General features: G+C 39.1%; 1 protein-coding gene across 1 annotated transcript in view; it reads left to right on the plus strand.

The window, feature by feature from the left end:
* TLE4 (TLE family member 4, transcriptional corepressor) overlaps window positions 1-20,757 on the plus strand; it is a 97,345-nt gene that overhangs the window by 62,747 nt on the left and 13,841 nt on the right. The window contains exon 7 of the mRNA XM_018080921.1: window positions 20,297-20,416. Coding sequence (XP_017936410.1) covers window positions 20,297-20,416 — 120 coding nt within the window. The remainder of the gene's footprint in view (window positions 1-20,296; window positions 20,417-20,757) is intronic.

Below are 20,757 nucleotides of genomic sequence, written 5' to 3' on the forward strand. Positions count from 1 at the left end.
ATGTCTGACTCCAGGAGCTGTGCTGACCACTGGTTGCCAGTGCAGGGCTTGCCCCAGCTCTCTACCAAGTCTCAGGAAGGACTGTAGGGGGAACACTGTGTATGTTGTATCATCAGTGAATGCTGGATGTAATCAGTGTTTTAAAGAAGTGTTGAAAGTGAAATGCCACTTTAATCTGCTAATTGTATTAAAAGGACAGCAGATTGCTCTGTATCACTTTTTTTTGATCTGCAAGCTTATCAAAGACTGACGGGGTGCTTTTAAGTGAGGTATAGCAGCCAGTCCAACGCTACTTGTTTGCATACGAATATTAGCAGGCACAGCTGCACCTCTGTTTTTCTGCCTCTCGAGAGGCAATGAATGCAGCTGTGGGAGTGTTCTTAATGCATACTTATGAGTAAGTTGGATGGAGGGGTGGGAAAAGGAAAGAGATTTCAACATGGTTTGTTCCTTTTTTCATTAACTGGGTGAGCTGTATATTGTAGATTCTCTATACAGAGAAGCTGGCATATTTCAAGGCACTGTATCATTTGAAAGAGGGCATACAGTATTTTTTTTCCTATATTAATCTTGACAGATCAAAATAAATAATAACATTGATTTTGCTGGTTGAGACCTATTTGGTCAGACTGACATGCTCTGCAGAGGTGCAGTGCTGGAATATGCAGGAATAAGAATGCTGGAATAAGAACAGCCAGGAGAGGTGTCTCCCAATTGCAGCTACCCCCAGAAGGGTTGTCTGCAGGGCTGTGTGGTTTGTGTTTGGCACAGAACACATGCAACATAAAATTTACGAGCTCCAGCAACATATTTCTTACTCCTTTGCTCATTTTATTTTATTAATGACATGGCCAGACTGTATAGAAACTGCTGGTTGCATTGAGTTGAAATACCAGTGCTGACCTAAATGATATAAAGCCTTGCTTTGTGATCTTAGAACACCAGGCATTAGGAAATCATTGTATCTGACTTGCAGTAATTATGGCTATGTGCTTATATTTCTTATTTCTTCCTGATATCTTTACTGAAGCCATATCTGTTCATGCTGTACTTCTGTCCCACCTCTCTATTTCTTTTAAAAATACCAAATTGCAATTTATTTTAGCCCTTGAAGAAATTAATGTTTTGGTTTTCCTTCCCTGCTTTGAGAAAAGAGTTTCATACAATGACCTGCAAATATTATTTTGTAATGAGCCTTGCTGTCCCATACTGCAAAATAAGAAAAGAATTCAGTATCTGAATAATTTCAAAAGAATCCCTTTAAATAAATTACAATAAATCCTGTGGGGTGAGAGAAACCCTTTTTCTGCCATTTCCTTGAAGTATGGTATCTTTCTAAGTGCCCTGTCAGTATGCGTAATTGGCATTAGAGTAGCAAAGGTACCCTGCCTTAAGCATAAAGGCAGCTAGTCCGGGATCAGTTCAGCGCCTTTAGAAAAAGCACTGTATGCTTACCGTCTAGGTAGCCTAAAAGCTTTATATCACACTGCACGTGTTTGAAAGCAGTTAAGTTATTTAGTCTGTAGGACTCTTGTGTGCTTCATGAAGGTTTTCTGGTAACAGCATTACTTTCAACTGTGGCAGAGACTGGAGGTGCCATTTTTGGACCCTTCTTCCTGCTTCGGGGGATGAAGAAGAGGAGACACCATCAAAGATTGTGATGTTGTCTCTTTTCCCTGTTCCTTTTAGAGTATCTAGCATCAGACTGTGCAGCTTTTTCGCAGTTCTTCTGTGCAAATTGCAACCCTTTTGATATCAAATGTTTTCTGTGCTACAGCACTTCTCTGTTGTGCCTTTCTTCTCCATAGACCCTAAACCATTTTGTAAATCCTACTAATGACTGTAACAGTCCTGCTATACTTGCAACTTAGTATTGCAAGTACCAATAACCTGATTTAAAATAGTAAATGTAACTGAAGTTTCCCACCGAGTAGGGCTAACTAATAGTGAGTACTAACAGCTGAGGCCATCACAGTGATGGAGCTTCTGCTGTTTGATAGACAAGTGTTTCATGATTGTTCTGGGCAGAAAGAGGAAGAAAACTTTATTCGATAGAAGAAGTCTCTTCCTGTTGACAATGCACAACAGCAGAGATTCCTACAGTGCAAAGCCGCCTGTTTTGCAAACAAAGTATGTCACAGATTCTAATTATAAAAACAAAAACATGTTCTTTAATTTGATATACAGACAGATTTTCTCTTACTATTTTTCTGAGTCTTAAAACTGCCAGAAATTCTCTCTGGAATACTAGTTATTCAGTGTGCATAACTGTTACCATAGATGTCAAAAATAAAATATTCTTAAGTGTATTTGATATTGTGTTCTGGCTCAAGATATGTGTCTGTCCAACACTGCACTGTGATATATATGTAAACTGGTCTTAGGAAAACATTTCTTCATAACGAGGGTTGTTCTTGCCAATAGTAAGATTATATCAAAACAAGCACCATTTGTTACCTAATTTGCCTGTTTTCTTAACATTTAACTGAAAATTTAAATGTGTTAATGTAATGATATGTTTGTGAAAAAAGCCAACAAAAATGGGGAGACAGGCATCTGGAGGTGGCGGTTTCCCATACTAAAGAGGCAACTGAAGTAAAACATCTAATGCTCAGGACTTGATTCTATGCAGTAACACTAGTTTGCCCTGCTTTTTGAAAGTGTAAACATGAACTCTGGTGAAACTTCTGGAGAAAGGCTTGTGAACATTCGCCTTGTGTCTGCAGAGAAAGAAACGCAGAAGTGGGTGATGAGGAAGAGATCAAATGAGCGTGGGGGGCAGTGGAGAGAGAGAGATATGTGGGAATAAATTCATGTTTTCTCTCTGCATCCACCTGACTACTTTGCTTATTTTTACCCACATTTTACATGTTCTCCGGAAAGAACTCTTAGAATTCACATGAAAAAGAAGAGGAAGAAAAATTGTAGGCAGCAGCCTACAATTGTAGGCAGCAACCTCGATCTCTATGCGTAGAGATCAAGCTACTAGTAAACTGATGCATGCCTAGTGCTTGTATGTTAAAAGGTGTGTGCTCTCTGTACAGTGACACCAAAAGCAAGATGTAGGAAGGCATTAATCCTCTAAACATTAATGCTTTTCAAGATCACAGATTACTGCCCTCTGTTGTGTCAGAATGATTGTTTCCTTTTCTCCTGTAGGACATCTGGTGGTTCCTCAGAAATGTTTGAGGAGCCATCGTTTAGGGGTTTAAGGAGAAGGCCTTGAATAATTCACACAACAAATGATTAGGCTAGCACTTGTCTATCTAACTGAATTATTCTGCATGTTTGCTGAAGCAGTTAAGCAGCAGAACAGCATTTCCTTCTCAGAAGGGTTTACAGTGGTAGTATTGACCCACCTAGTTATTGGGTTTCAGCCTTTTGTTGACACTGTTGTAAATGAAAGCAGCCTGGACAGGCACTGAGCAGCTGGGCTTGAATAATTGTGAAGGATTCATGCTTGTTGCTGTTACCCCCAATGTTTGTAGTGGGTTGTTTGCTTTGACTTTTGTTGAACTGTTGACAAAAGCATTAGATACAAATGGGAACAAATAAAGTAGTGAGATGCCAGGAGGACTTGGCAGAAATGGTGGTTTTCATTCCAGCTTAAATGGGGAATGTTTACACTTGTCTGGATGGGAAAAGGAAGGTGTATTCAGCATTTATGCGTTTTTCCCTCCCCCTTCCCTTCCTTTCCTTACTGCTAAATATGTTTTGGCAAACAGGTGAATAAAAACAGAGCAGAGGAATTTTTACCATTGCCTTAACTCTTTGGCACTACGTTTTTGAAGCTCTTTCTGACTGTGGATGTCTTGCTGGGCAAATCCAGTTCCTGAAGTGAAAGGATTAAGTATAAAAAGCAAAGGGGGGGGGGGGAAGTGAGAAAAGGAAGGGGGGTATAGAAAGAGTAGAGTTGAGAAAAGAGGGGATTAAATACAACTGTATACACTAAGTAGTATAGCCAGCAAAATTGAAGTCATTTACCGGAACGCTTTTAATTTGATTTAAACAAAATACTCTTTTGTATATTCAAATGGAGAGTAGCTCAGCTGTTGTGAAGCCAGAAAATTAATGGTATTTTTAGTGAAATAGCAAAAGCATGTCAACAACATAGCTGTGGATGATAATGTTGGCATTTTATTCATAAGGAATTATCAGTGCAGGTTACTGGACAACATAGTGTGACTGGAATGATTGAGCACAGGGGGGAAGCGGTTGTCCTTCTGTAAGATGATTTCATTTTGCATTAGTCCTTCAGGAAAAGAAGAAAGAGACAGAAAGAAAGTATTAAAAATACGTGTCTAAGATGCCTATCCTTGTGGTTTCTGGCTTCTGGAGACTAACCTTTTTGCCTATGTCTGACTCACAGTGTTCCAGCTGTTCTTCTTTTCAGGTCTGTCATAAGGGATGGCAGAGAATAAAGGCAGGAGAATAGCATCACATTAGGATACTTCTGCTGAAAAGGGAGTTTTGGCCCTGGAGGAGCTTCAAGTTTGCTCTAGCCATCTCTGCCTCTTGAGTTTTGTGCCTGAACATCGTTTTCTTGGGATTGTTAATGTATTTAATGTATAGTGAAATGTGGTTATGTTGGTAGCTGTGGAGGAAGTTAGTGTATGACCTGGAAGGTCTTACTGCTTGGCAGGAGAGATGTTTTGTATTTGTTATTCTGATTGTAGTTTTCTTGTAGCAATCAACTTTAGTGTTGTGCAAGTCAACTGGAAAATGGCAAATAAAGTTCACAGGGGTGAAGACACCACTGTGATGAAAGGAGATACACTCTTTTGCTTTGCTATCTGAAGGCATACAAAGGTATTTCTTGCCTCTGCTGTGACGTGCACCTGGTGGTATGTGAGGTACCTGTAGGATTTTGGAGCACCAAAGTTGTCATATGCTGGTACTTTTGTTGCCTGCCCCCATGGAGCTTCAAGTTTTCCTAAAACCAAACAGCATAGTAGCAAGGTAATCATGGCATTTACGGACTCAATTTGAGCAATCATCCATGAGTATTTTCATTATCCCCCTTTGTTATGGTTGCCATATTGTTCCTACTGTCTTCGCAATAAAAAAACAAGAGAAACACAAAAAGAGGTAGGGAAGAAATTGCCTTTTACTGCTGCCATTGCTGTTTCTTGTAACATGTAGTATGTTTGTTGTGCCAAACCACAGCCCTGTGGATGTCAGCAAGAAGTGTTTTGCCCAGGTGTTAAATACTGTGGGATCAGGGCCTGAATGTGTTATTAATCCTACAAATATTAAAACAGAGGGTAGAAATACCAAGCTATTTCTAGTGAACATATGCTGGGAGTGATGTTACTGTAAATATCAGCTTGTGCATAATGAATCTCCAGTTATTTTTGTCTCCCTCTTTGGGGAATACTGTGAGCAATTCTAAAGGGGACTAAAGAAATTATCATACAAATTTCAACTTTAAATGAAGGAAAAATGAGGATTTTCTGAAAAGTCAATCAAAACAAATATATTCCATAATCATGTTTGAACAGCATTTGGAAAATCCGGTTTTGGATCATTTAAATTGAGTGAGAATTTGGAAGAAACTAACTGATGGGTGTTCTGTGACATTACCTGGATGCTTGTTAATCAAGCTTGGATAGTTTTGTGTTTTCATGTGAAGTACACTTTCCCCTGTACTTAGAGCTACAGAGTTAGCTCTTCAGGCAAGTCTGCTTTGCTTGAAGACCTCTAAGCAGGGCCCCAAGTACCTGGACTTTCAGGAAACAGAGACCTGGAAGCAGGAAAGCTTCTGGAATAAATTTGCATTAGAGTAACGATAGTTTTGAGTGATTACAGAAGCAAGAAGAGAGAGAAATGATGTACTACCATAGGCTGAGATTGGATTGGACTCACCCAAATGACAGAGTGATTATGCATCACGGGGCAAACTTTTTTTGCATTGTCTGGTGTCAGATAATAAGCAAATGGAGTGCTAAACTGGCTAATTAGGAAGAGGAGTGGATATGGGAAAGAACATTCAATAGTAGGAAACCATAAAATAGTAAGACAGAAGTAAAAGTATGACAGAGATATAAAGCCCTAAATCAGCAGTGCACATCCTTCAGCACAGAGGTTCTTCACTGGCGACTTGCCACGAACCAGTGGGCTGCACCTGTTTTGCATATAAGTTACATTGGATTTTAATCAGATAAGCACACACCCTCTTTTTTTGTCATATTTGTGGAGTGCTTTAAGTGCAAACACTGTGTAGCACAAAGCACTTGGTGGGTTATAGTAAAAGGAATGATGATGCAAAGACTGTCCCTGGATTTCTGAAATGAGCAAGGTTTATCTGACATCTGGCTGCCTTTGAGAAAGCCTTACACATTCTGAAGTACAGGTTTGAGTTTATTAGGCAGCTGCAAGTTTGGCTTTGTATACATTTTAAACAATAAGGTTATTTGAGAAAAAAATAATTTCAAAGACAAACTTGCAGATAGCACATTTCCTGGTTAATTCTGTTACCTGTGGGTAATTAAAAAGCAACAGCATTAAAGGTTATTTGAGAAAAAAATAATTTCAAAGACAAACTTGCAGATAGCACATTTCCTGGTTAATTCTGTTACCTGTGGGTAATTAAAAAGCAACAGCATTAACCACCAGCAGCATTTTCTTCCTGAAACTTTGTTAAGAGTATTTAGTTACATCTCAAATGTAGTGACTTTAGGTTCTCATGAGTTTGGCTGATGAGAGTTTTACATACAATGCAAAAATGTTTCCTCTTTTACATTTCTCATATCTGTGTGATACAGATTTATGTAAACTAAGAATGAACTAAAGTTATTATCTGTATAGTTTCTGGAGTTTGGTATGAATACTCTTACAGGAGTCAGATTGCTCTAATGTTCTAGTTGCGTTTTTGCTGATACAAGGAATACTGATTATTCTTCCCTCATTTTCCCATTTTAGTCTGTGATATGTAATAGATCCGTTTTGGTGATACTGGAGTACTTCCAAATCTTCAATACATTAATCTTCACAACAACCCGTAAGGGAAAGAAACTGAGGCATGAAGAGGCTTAACTGACTTCACATGATCAGATGAAAGAGCAGACTACTAAACCTATATTTCCAAAATATAAACACAGTTTGCACCCTCCCCAGTTTTAGGTTTTTTTGTGCAGGCATCAATGTTACTTTGTTACCAAAACCGGTCAAAACCTCCTTAACACCAATGTAGCATTAAGAAGCAGGCATTCTTTATTTGGCACCAGATGCATAAGGTATTTTCTCCAAAATACCATGTATGCAGAGTACAGAAAAAGCTCCTGTACATATACTGTAGCTCACATACATATTCATTGATTTTCACAGAGGATACATACCCACGATAATCATTTCTCCGATGTTATCAACATATTTCCCCTCCCATTGGCACATGTTCTTCTGTCCCGAGGGTCCCTCTGGTGGTCATAGACCCTGAAGTTACAGCTGATGGCTTGATGAACTGGTATTTACTTCCCAAATATGAAGCTGAGTTGACATACCTAGACTGCTTCGTTATTTTGTGCATCTTCTTGGTTAAACATAGTTTTTCCATAGGCTAGTGGTTTTGCAAAATAAGCATTGTTTTAACACCAGCTGAGCAAACAGTTCTTCATCTGGCCACAACTTAGTGATCTATTTTTACCTAATTCATCTTTTTGAAACCTCACAGTGGATTTGAGTCCCATTCTTGGCAAATACATGCATGCTTCTAGTTTGCTCACTCAATCCTTTTGAACTACTTCCAGTTTCAGTTGACTATCTAATCTCTGTATGTTTTTTCAGAAGACAAGCTTTTGTTGAATTTACATCATTCCTTCTGGCTCGATTACATTGCTTTTGTGTTTTTGGTATGACTCCTTCAGTACCAACCTGGATTGTACAAGTATCAGAATCAGCAGAAGCTCACTGCACTGTCACGCCAAGGGGCACTTGTATTTGATTATGTTACCTATGCCAGGCTAACCGGCCATCGCACAGCATATGCCACACAATGCCACAAAACACCCCACCAGAACTCTGGGGCTGATGTTAACTTGTCTTAGGACAAGGTCTTAGGACCACACCACCCACCAGCAGTGCAACTTCAGACATCCCAGCACTGTTCCTGAGCTGTTCCCCATTGTGTTAGTTCCAGCCCAGGGCTCTGCCACCTTCTGTACATGGACCAAGATTGTTCATCCGCAGATCATGATTTTTGGCACAGTGCTCCACTGCCATCTAGCAAGGTGTGCAGCATGGGCTGCTGCACAGCTGAAGGACTCTTCCAGGCTTCCCCCAGTGCTAGTGCAGAGGGAGCAGCCCCAAAAGTGGATGTGGGAATGTGATTTTTGTCAGTAGTGAAAGTGCCTATGGGGAGAGCGTGTTAGGCAAGGAAAAAGGATTTCCGTCTGTGGGCTGGAGCTTTGAATATAATTGTACCTGGTGTGAAAGAGCTTGTTACACTTTCTCACTGTAAGGGCTCCATTTGGTGCTCTAGGTGTCTTTAAATGGAAATTTACATTTACTGTCAGAACTAAAGTCTATGCACAGTGAAAATTCTAATGGTCTTACTAGTCACAACAAATAAAAGCTTTTTCTTCCCCTCCAACCCTACAATATAATGGGCAGGGAAGGTTAGTGAAATGAAGGGGGACAGACTGGACAGGTGCAGAATCTGTCCCCATCTTAGCAGGAAACAGTAGTGAAGACATGCTTAAAAATTCAAGATTTTCTGTCTTAAGGCAGGATTTAGCTCATTACTGAGAGTAAGCAAAGTAGCATTACAAGGAAACTCAAGCAGCCCAGATGTTGGTCACTGAATTTCATGGCCAGTCTTCGCGAACGAAGATTAGGGAAAGGTCTTTACCCACATTTGTTACAAGCGCGCTGGTGATACGGGGCTTTGCAAATGCGGGTAAGGCCTTCGAGCCTGCGCAGTGGATTTTTTAGGTGAGACCCAGTGTGCGCTGAACTGAGCCCACCCTTTAATCCTGAGGTTCATCTGCCGGGGCCGAGTGAGCTCGGACGGTGGCAGCGAGGTCCTCAGGACGTAGGTTTGTTTAGAGTGACCTTCTCTTAGATGGATGGCCTTACAGGGCTTATGAGATCCATCTGCCCGGGTTTAGAGTCGTCCTTCTCTTCAGTGTGTTCCGGGGCTCCCCTCTCAACTCCCACGATGGCACTGTCCGCACAGGCGAAGCTCCCATTCTCTCGCTCCTTTCCTCGCCCAGGGCCGGGCCCCAGTGCCCAGGGCCGGCCGGGCCCGCGCCGACGCCTGGTCACTGAATAGTTGTGTGACTTACAACTCAGCCTCTTAAGTTCTGAAGACTTGCTGGCAGTGCTTTGTGTAAAGCCCCCACTCACTCTTCAAATCTGAAGAGGGTGTGTGGAGATCATCACTGTAGTCAAGCCTTGCATTAGGAAACACTTTACTAGCTGTTGTTACTAGTGCCTCAAAAAGGAACGATCTTAGCAAGCTGTTAAGGAGAAGTCCAGTCACGGACTGTTGTCATTTGACATTTAATAACCATTCCCAACTGAGAAACCCGTTTTACAAGTTATTCCGTGTAACCATCCCAGCTTCTTTTTTGCCTTCTCACCTGGGTCAGTCTTTACAACTAAAATAATTCTGAACTGTGCATAAGATCAAGCTGCTTGCTTAGGTGTCCTTTAAAATGTGGGTGTTGTTTTTTGCTGTACTCCAGAGCAAGTCCAAAAATACTTGTCTTCACTTTTGCACTCAGTGAACTGTTCCTAGAGGAAATTATCTGTATGGAAGGAGGCTTTGGGGGCTTTCCCTTAACCCTGTAACTGCTGCTTTTATAGTGTTAGTTGGGCCTTTGATCTCCATACTCTTGATTGGCTCACAGCGAGATTATTTACAGTCAACAGGAAAAGTACCTTGAACTTGTCATTTTGATAAACTTGATACTTGTCAGCTTCTCTAGAGGGATTCCACATTTTGTTTTATAAATAAAACAAAAGGCACACAGTAGGTATTGTTTGGAAACAGGCTTGTTGTTCTTTAAAATGTACTTAATTCTGGATTAGAGAGCATAAGATGATTTTTTTTTTGTCTCCTGTTTCCACCAGCTCATTTCTAAACTATTTAAAATAAAGTGCCTGAGCATGTATGGTATTTAAAAAACCTTTCACATGATGTTTTTAAAACAAATAAATTTCAGCATTAAAATGTTAGTAATTCAGCAAAGGAAAATTCAACTCAGGATTGTATAGCTGTAATGATAATGTATGATATCCATCTTCTTTGAAAATTATTGTATCAGTAGAGTTGAACCTAGTGAATTACATAATTTAGGAACATTTACCAGAATGCTGTTTAAGAGGTACTACTGTAGTCTTCCCTTAAAAGCAAATGGAAAGATGTATCGTATTATGAAGTACTTAAATGAGAGAGAACAGTCTTCAGAAATTATCTGAACTAATTTGACTAGAACAGAAGGTCATGTGTGTGCATACCAAGTTATCACACTTAACTACTTGGCAGAGTGCAGGAGGAGTACAAGAGGGAGATTTTTGCTTCCCTTCCTCTCTAACCTGAATTAAAAATGTATTGGCTACTCATTGCTAACATCAAAACATTTCCAGCTAGCCTGAAGTTAGTATTTGAGTGTGCTTTTAACATTTAAAACTTTTAACAGCATGATCTGTCTCATATAAATAATGAAAGTCCCAGAGAAGTAAAAGCTACTGCTGCTTCTCTTGGCAAACGTCTACAATGTTCAGGAGTTGTAATGCATCTTAAAATCTGGCAGAAAGAACCATGTGTTTTATTTTTTCAATTTTCAAAGTAGGTGTTGTACTTACAATGTACTATTATATACTGATGTAACTGCTTTAAGGCTGAGTGCAGAATCTGTGTTCCCACCACTCCTCCATCCAATCCACTTAGCAGAGTCATTGATTTGAAGAATGAGACTGGGGACAATTATTTTTGCAGCATGCTGAGGTCCAGATTCAGGGTAGTGTTCAGTAGGCATCTAGAATTCAGCACATGCGTACGTTCCTCTGATTTCTTTTTCTGCCTTGTGACTTCCCTGAGATCAAAGTGTGTACCTCAAATCTGGCATCTGCTCAAGTGCTTTCCTGAATAGGAAATGGGATAATTTCCTGAACAAGGGTCTGGGGAACACAAGTAAGTGAGTGTAGATGAAGTGAGGCAGATATAATGGGCTAGGATGTTATTTGGACAGAGAGAACAGTAGTGCTCAAAGATTTCTTTATGGAAGGTATTTTTTATAGATAGTCAAGAGGATGTCTTGCTTTGGCATGACGTAGAATCTGCAAATATTTAATAACACCTAGTCATGTTTTCTTCACCTGCCCAATGAAGAGATTGGTTAGATAATGAATTCTGTTTTCAACGCCTAGCAGTGGCTGTGGCTTCTTAAATCGCGTAGGGTATTAAAAAAGCATAGAATAGAGTCTTCAGAAGCCACACAATCTAATGGGGAAGAGATGACTGAATTGCTAGTCTCTTGCTTAATACCTGAGAAAATCATGTGAACATGTTTGTGCTGACAGAAGCAGTCAGGATGTGGAGTGAGTGTTTCTACTGAATTTCAGGGGGCTTTTTGTAATCATGGTAGACTTTTGAAGGCTATCTTTTTTTCCCATCACTTTTCTACTGATCGAGTCAGGAACAAATAGGATTGAAAATAGGGGGGAGGGAGATAACTAATCAGAAAGTGTAGAAAGAGATCATTAGTTCTATCTGTGAAATATTCAGTTAAAACAATACTTTGCTTTGTCTTCTTGTCATCTCCTAGGTCATCTCTGCCTCAAAACAACAATGAAATTCTTTAGAGACAAGCAGACAGAAGGGAAGAAAATGAAAGTGTTTTCCCCCAAGGGGTTGATACATATGGATAGATTAGAAAGGAACAAAAATGTGAAAACTCAAAACTGATACCTTTGCTATGAATATAGCCTTTGTTAGGTATAACCAAAACTCAGAATGTGGGACACTGGGGCACAGTACGTGATTTAAGGCAGCTAAATTGAGTGTCTCATGGGACTGTCTTCAGACGTGATCTCCGTGGTTTTAAAGCAACAGTAGAAGGCTCATTAGTGCTAGATTAGATCCTTCTGGTGTAAATGAAGAATTAGAAGGGGAATGTAAATCCCAGGAGAAAGTTGTTAGGACCTGTCACATGGAAACTGAATCCACTTAAATATCCCTGGAGAAGACAACACTTAAAACCTGACCATTGCTGCTTTAATGTGGAAAATCTAGAGAGTGTAGACGTGTGTATTTTTTACCTCCTAACCTCTGTTGCTGGTACTGAAGAGATTTTTATAGCCCTCGTGGCTTGAGATGCTACAGGAAAGTGTGTTCAGCTTGGCTCAGTGCCTCCATTTTAATCACTATGCAAAGTGAAAGGACAACAGTTTTACTGTGGTGCTTGGTCTGAAAAGAGGACCCTAAGCAAAACCCGGTTATTCTTCAGGGGGTTTCCTGATTCTTGCGTGTATTCTTTAACAAAGTGTAAAGTGTACTGACACAGGCCTTTGATGGCTATCATAAAACATTCCCTCTTTAGTGTTTTTTTAGTATTCTGACAACTAACCAAGGATCCTTGTGTATTCTGTTTAAATGCAGTTGTTGTGAAAATGTAATTAGTGTTAATATTCTGGAGATATGTTGGATGCTGAGAATTGTCTGTGCATGTATATCACTGGCTTTTGAAGAACACCCGTGGAGTGCTACTACTTTTCGTTGCCTTGTGGCATGCCACTGAAACAAAGCCCATAATGCAGACTGGTGGTTTTACTGCTCTCTCCCTTTCATGGTGGTGAACCCACAATTAAATTGCTGCATTGAATGCTCCAACTGGTTGAGCTTTTCCCCTTATGCTCTGATTACATGCTTTCCCTGCTCTTTCTCCCTAGATAACTGCCAATACTCTCTATTCTCCGTGTTTCAGTTTTGCTAGAACTTCTCAAACTGTTTCAGGTCTCTGCTGAAGGAAATAGCGTGAAAAACCAGTAATTAGAACCCCAAATAAATATTTGAGGAGAGTAGAGCTGTAGTTTCACATTTCCTTGGCACTGCTTGTTTCCTCAGGTTTCTAATGGTATTCACTCTAAATTCTTTTGAATCTCTGTAACTTCATGATCTTTGATCCCTCCATTTCATTGTGCCTGATTTTGACAAAAGTAACATTTAAGGGTTTGTACACTGTCATGGCCAACATGCAGGTTTGTTCCTGATTTTCACACTTACTTTCTAAAATACCAGCAGCATGTTTTTCTCTGGCAGCATTTCCAGGCTTGTGATGTTGGACCACTTACCTTTTCTGAGATCATTAGGGATGGTATGGTATTCCTCTGCAGCCTGCATAGGGCCTGGGGCAAACCCACTGTATTGCCTATACTAATTGCAGTTTGTACCTCTGATACCTTCTTGCAAATTTTTTTGCTCCTTCCAAATTACCTTCTCTGCTGAGTGCTGAAGCATGTGGTCTTATTCTGGGGTCTATTCAAAGGGGAGGAGATAGAATCACAGGGTGGTGAATGGAGAGAACGGATCAGGTGAATTACTCTGTAGTTTAAAGAGGAGGATGTTTGACAATGCCCAGGTTTGTTACCATCAATTAAATTCAATATTTATAAGTAGGCAGATGTGGAGAGCAGCCTTGATGGTAAATGTAATCTGTGAACTTTGAAGTTTCTGTAAACCTATCAGGAATGTTTAACTCTTTTTCCTGCCCATCTGTTTCTTTTGTTCCCTTCTGAAACCATGTCCTTTGTTCAAACTGTCTTGCTTACCAAAGGGCCCTTGTTACATTTGCCACACTCGATTTCACTATCTTCATATGCCTCTGCTAGGATATACTTTAAGCTAAACCTGGCTTTCCTTTTTACCTCACAACTGTGTTCTTCTACTTCTTCACTGCTTGCACTTAAGCTGCATTGGTTCTTCTCTCCATCCTTTGAACCTCACAGTGCCAGTAGTGATTAAGCCTTAGGTGTGTTATTCCTTCAGCCATTGATTAGTGGAGAAGCTGTATTTTAAAGGATTTATTGCAAAAATCCATCTGTGAAAGGCTAGCCGGTAGCCCTCACCATTGCTTTAAACACCTACCTTTCTTATCACCACCATGCACCTGTACACCAGGAGGGGCTGGAAAAACATCATCACATGCTGATAGGATTATTCTTCAAAATTACTAGGTATCTTCAACTGCTGCTGTGTGGCCCTCTCAACTTTTCCAGCAAATTGATAAGTGTATGTTGAAATATGACTGGAATTAATGTATACAACCATAGTAGTTTATTGTTCATTTTATTACCCGTTTCATTACATCTAGACTTTGATGCTTTTAATTATCTTAGATTAAATACTCCAGTGGTACCACCAGGGCAAGCAGATTACAAGTGTTAACAGCTACATGGATATTTTTGTAGAAATTGCATACCCCTATACATAATGTACATACATATCTGTACTTCTGTTCATGTAAAACTTCTGAGAACATGTGGGTTTTGAAGACTGCTGAGCCTACACATTCTCTTTATTCCAGACTACTTTATAGCCTTCTCATTGCTCTTGTAGGCAGTGCCACACATCTACACTTTGATGTTTTTCATGACACTCTTATCCTCTAATTATCTTCATTAATTTTGCAATTAGTGAAGTTAATTAGTGGGTAAAAATGCTGTATGAAACTTCAAAGTTTCCATTTTAATCATAGTTTGTATTAAAAATAATTATCACATGCTTGATTACTAAACTCAATTCAGTTAGCTCAGACTGTGTCATGTGATGTTAAAACCAGCTTTGTTCTGTATCTTTCCTAGCTAGTTAGTAGTATTTTTCACTAACAATAACTGAGGCTTTGTCTGATTTCTGAAAATGCAGCTACAGAGAAAAAGTGGTGAATGAGACAAAAAAGAAAAAAAATTGATCATGATATGACTGAGTGGAAGTTGGGTTTCAGTTTGGGTAAGTAGAGAAACAAGTTGGAAAAGGGAGAGGTGAAAATATTAAAAAAGTCTACCATGACAAGTTATATATATGGGATCAATACTTGACTAGCAACCTTCTCTCCTTTGATGAATCATTTTAGAAGATTTGTGCTCTGAGTTGTACTGCCTGAATGTGGCAGCTTGATCACTATCTACTATGGATACCTAAAGATAAAGGCATGGTAAGGAAAATCCGCTTACCTAAGTGAGGATAGCAAAGAGGACATGTAGAAAATCTAAAGCAAAGAGCACAAAATCTGTGAGACTGGAATAGATAGTGGGATGTAGTAATAACAATAATAATAATAATAATTTAATAAGAATGATAACAACAAAAAGTGTAGTAGCAGTAATTGTGGGGGACCTGAGGAGCCACAGTCACTATGCAAGCATTCCATAGTGTCTGTAGATCAGTCCACAGCATTTCACACCACCTCCCTCATTTTAACCAAAGTAATATGCCCATTCATACAGGTATATGTAAATGAATTCATTCTTTGAGGCAGATGAGTGTTGTCTTGGAGCCATGTAGAAGGCCTTTGGTAGCTCTTGGTTGCAGTTTTCTCCCTGAGCAGTGCATGGTCTCTGTGGACTGTGCTGTACTGCCCCTTTTTCTTATTCCATGTCCTTTCACCTGTATGATGAGATGTCTCCCACCTCATACCATTCGTAGCTGACTAGAGAAGTCTTCATCTTAACCTTCGGGTGTCAGAAGTCTCATCACGAATTTCTCTATTTCTTTTTCTTTTTTTTCCTTTGTGCTTCCGATGTAAGCATAGACGTTGTCTTAGACAGCTTAGTGCTCCAAGCCCAAACATAAGTGCAGTGGCTGAGTCCAAGCTCCTGTACTGGTACTTCCATCTAAAACACTGGCATCAACCAACAAAACAGCGTTACTGCCTGGTCGTTTCCCCGTGATGCATATTGTACCAATTTTTATAGTTCTTTTATACTTTCAACAGACTTTGTAACAGCAGTAATGTCATTCACATAATTATACCATAATTGACCTTAGCATTGAGCATCCTTGGCTTTTACTGCAGTTTGCTTAATACTTCAGTATGGTCAATTATCTTGTAATTCCCACTTTGTTGGGAATTATTGTTTTAATTATTCCACTCCAAATACATCATTTTGGCATAGTAGTAAGAGTACACATGGGAATGGTCATATTCGTGAATGCTTTAAAGAGTTACCATCTTAAACATGTGGGAAGGCTTTTCATCCTGTTATCTCTAGTCATTACTTTTAACACTGATTTAATTTAATTATTACTTAGTCTGCTCAGACCAGGTCTTCATCTAGAGGAATCAGCATACAGGGAGTTGGGGCTTGCAGGATTTGAGAGCACTTGTATGGCTGTGCAGTCTGACAACACTGATTTCTGCCACGTTACAGTGTGAGCCATCTATGTCGATGCAGTTAACTTCCAGTGGAACCTGGGGCTAAAACAGGGAGTGTTTTTTCCCTTAGCAATTTGAACTATTAATTATCCCAAATAGACAGCATGCTGGAGAGAATTTTACTGCTGCGTAAGAGGCTTGCATGGCTTTTTTGATACTTATTTAATTTGCACCTGTATGGTACTGGTACTCCACCAGGAGCAGTGTCCTGCCAGTGTTGGAGAGAAAAAAGAGTGATCCTTGTGGTAGATTGTTTCAGTTAGCACTGCGCTCAGCACTGCCCAAAACAAAGACCGAAGCATAGCATGCCATGCTTTACAGCCTAGTGCAAAAAATACTGTGGGTCCAGCACTAGAAACACACTGTTCCACTTCTTAAGCAAATTATTTGAACACAGCAATGTGCTCAACCTATCCATAAATATGTATGTTCAGTTGTTTTTTGTCAGCATTTTGTGTTGTATTTAACATGAATAAAAATGTTCTACCTAAGCAGAATAAGAAAAACCTGTATATTTTGCTCAAACACAACTAAATGTAACCTACTTTCACCAAAGAGTATTTTTCCGATGTCTGATCTAATTATTATATGCGAGCAAACTCAGCATTATTTAGTAGAAAAATGCTACTCTTTCAGTAGATTAACACATTTTATTAAAGAAAACAGCAGTGTGAAAAGACTTTATTTCTCTATAAATTTTAATAGTTACTAAAACAAAGGCTCTGGCCCATTAAGTTACAGTCTCCAAGTTATAGTGCTGAATCACTTAATTTCTCTAAGTAGCCATCCTATTCCTGCCTCTTAAAGACAGCTGTTAGGAGGGCACTGATGTTTTAATCAAGGAACAGGGCAGAATCTGTCAGCTAAACAATTTGCTTTGATGGAGGTTTTCTTTCACAGTCTGCAAATGTAAGGGCCTCTCTTGGAACATGTGGGCCTGCACACTCAGGAACCAAGGTGTAGGTGTGTACAGGATTATATACAGGAATCTGATGTCAGTGGAAACCATGAGGACATTGTTACATCCTGGTATTTATCAATGAAGATAGATCCTTACAACTGTTTATAGACTGAAGAGCTGTTACGAACAATGGAGGGAACTCAGTACAGGTAATAGCGTTGTCCCTTGCACAGTGAAAATAAGTAGGCATTACGTCCATAGGAAGATCTACACCACAGCTCATTGGCTATGTGTATGACATGTATTTATTACTTAGCATAAGAGGTAAATTTAGATCTGCCAACACCATTACCAGAGATCTCATAAAGTCATTGATCTTTATGTAGCAGGTGCATTTCATGTTGAAAGAAAAAGAAGGTAGTGCTGCAGAGGTATTGATAGGCTGGCTTCATGCAAGGAAAGGGGGGGTGACAGTTAAAACTGGGAATATTTCGATTTTTTCTGTACTAATTGACTCTTGAGGCAAAATAATGTTAGTCCTAGTACACTGGCCTAATTTCAGGTTGGGAAATGAGATTCTGCCTGTTGTCAATAGGTGAGTTGTCTCCATTTGTCTGCTAATGTCAGGTGACATGCTGCAGGAGGATTTTTTCATATTGGTATCGGGTCTGATCCATCTTTAAAGCAATAGAAGCCTTAAGCAACATGCATTACCCCAATGCCAAATGTGGTGCTCATCCTTTATATGCTAATGTTAATTAGCTACTTTATCTTTCTAGTAGGGAACTTTAATTTATTACTTTATTAAGCAGTGAAATCAAAGATTGAAATGGTATCTATAGCACATAGCTAACCAGATTGTGAAAAATGAAATTATATGGTTTCAAATTTATGAAAATAAGTATTTCTGTTTAAGTAAGTGCAGTAGTTTAATTCTTTAGACAACACTCTGATTTGTAGTTTATTGGTGATCATTTTTCTTCCTTTTAAAACAAATTGCTTTCCATAGGGTGAAGTTGAAAAATAATGAATTGAATTCACATTACAAGCTACTGTCTCCCAAATTGTAAATGAATATAAATGTAATAGGAGCATGCTATTAAAGTCTTTTGCAAAAGGCTATGCTATATCGTTGCAGTAAACAGATATGTTTTTAAAGTCATCAGTTCATTTAATGTTTCTTCTTGGACTTTATTTTAAGGGCTTCTGTACCTACTGCCGCTGTTGTCTCTAAATGTCTGAACATGTGTTGTCACTTCAGAGCAAAAAATAATTTTGTTAGTTTTTGTCATTTACTATAATAATTGATTAATAATCTGCTTCAAAATTAACAGTATTTTAAGATGTATTTGCTCCTTTTCAACTTATTTTATACTATCAGGGAGAGAGAGAGAGGGAGGCAGGAAGATATGAAAATGGGAAAGGCACAAGCAGTGTTCAGCACTAGCTTTGTTCTAAAATTTTTATTTCCACTCAGTGTTCTTAGAGAGTAATTCACGATTGACAGTCAAAAATGTGGAAGATTTTTGCAAATTCCACCACTCATTAATCTGAGATGCTCTTTACAAGAACTGGAAATTTTAGAAAAATTGAGTGTCGCAGTAGGGAGAAATATTCTCTCACATGACTTGGGCAATAAGGACAGCTTAATTTCTGTGGTTAAGTGTTCTAAATCCTTACCAGAAGCTTGTGATGTAATAAGGAAAAGAAGAAATTTTGTCATAGTGATGAAGCAGAAGTTACTCAGTGTAAGTGCTGATTTCTTGGTTTATGTTCGTGTTCATAATTGTAAAATAAACCAAGGAAGATGTGCACTGAGATCCCCAAAACAAAACAGCTGTGTAGTACAGTTTTATGTGGAACAACAGCTGTCTGTAGCGTATGGAGGGAGAACTCCCAAACCAGTGTTTCTGAATGAATGGGAGGATCTAAAATCCATCAGTAAGGACTTCTTTAGCTGTTGTTCCTCCCCACCCCATTATATAAGGAGGATAGTGATGGAAACAGTCAGCAGGGTTTCAACTGACAATTATTTTCATCTTCATTGCTGTCATTTCAAATTCTGAAAAAAGCTTGAACACATCCTTACTTATGTACGTTCAACCACTGACTTCAGTGTGAGATAAAGTTTAGTGCATGCTTAAATGCTCTCTTGAACTACAGCCAAAAGCTCCTGCTGCTGCTAAAATCAGTCCCAGAGGGAACTTTGCATCTTTCATTGTTTTCTTTTTTGTATACCAAGATACAGGCTCCACCAACTTTTGGGAATATGGTAGGAGTTGATAAATGTTGCCTGCCTTGTTTAAAGGAGTACAGTAGAATTTTTGGATGACAGTGCATAAAGTACTTGTTATCTTTCTTTCTCTCCTGTCCCTACATGTGCTCTTTAGCAATCATTACTAGGTGAGAGTGTAGAATGGTAAGAGAATTGCTGAGCCACTACATTTTGTTTCCATCTGCTGCAGACACAGCCTGTAATTGTAAACAGCATCAAAATAAAATGAGTTTAAGTGTTTTCCCCTATTCTTGGCTGCTTCAAGACTGTTCAGAAGCTTACTTCTTTCTTTGGTAAAAATCTTCATTCAGATGTTTGCTGAAGTGTGACTTGCGTTGAGCCTCTTCGTCCTTTTTGATGTACACAGGCAAACACACACATATGTACACACCCCTTCTTGGACTACTAATTTAACCCTGTTTATTTGTAGAGGAAACAAAGCTAAACAAGATCAATGCACAGTATTCATAAAATGACCCAATTTAGCTCTACATTCATCCAATTGACACTGCAGATAGCCACTGTTGTCATCAGTTGATCTCCTTTTTCTGTCTCTTGCAATACAATGTGCAATTTTTAATATAAGACACTTGATGGGTAGCTATCACCAATTAAAACCCAAAGTGCTATCTATAAGAACAGCTCCAAATTATATTATCAGCTTAAGATGTATTGAGGGGTCGTGACAAATGAACCACTGTTTTGAATAAGTGCTTGATAATGTTTCCTTCTGTTTTTGGACTGCAGAGCTCTTCTGTATCTCCCTCAGCCAGTTTCAGAACAGGAGAAAAGCACAGAAATTCTACAGATTATTCTTCAGATAGTAAAAAACAGAAAACAGAAGAAAAGGAAATAGCGGCTCGTTATGTGAGTAAATTGTCTGCATTGTGCATTGTTGTACTTAAGTGTTCCTCTGAAATTTCACCCTGATTCCTTCTGCATAACTAATTTTAAAATTGAGGGTCAAATTTTCAACAAGTTCTTGCTGGTTACCTCTAAAGTCTGTATTCGATTAAAGGTTTTCGGTGTGTATGATTGATAGTGTTTTTAACAATATAAATACAGAGCACATGGAAGCCATGTGACAGTAGTGCTGAGCTTTAGTTAGGCTGGGACTTGTTAGATCTGGGCTCTAATTTGGCTCCACTTCATAGTGCAGCGCAACTTTGGATGAAGATTTTCATCGTGTGTCCTTGTGTACCAGTGTA

This window comes from Manacus vitellinus, unplaced genomic scaffold (assembly GCF_001715985.3).
Source record: "Manacus vitellinus isolate BGI_N305 unplaced genomic scaffold, ASM171598v3 scaffold_50_pilon, whole genome shotgun sequence".
NCBI lineage: Eukaryota > Metazoa > Chordata > Aves > Passeriformes > Pipridae > Manacus > Manacus vitellinus.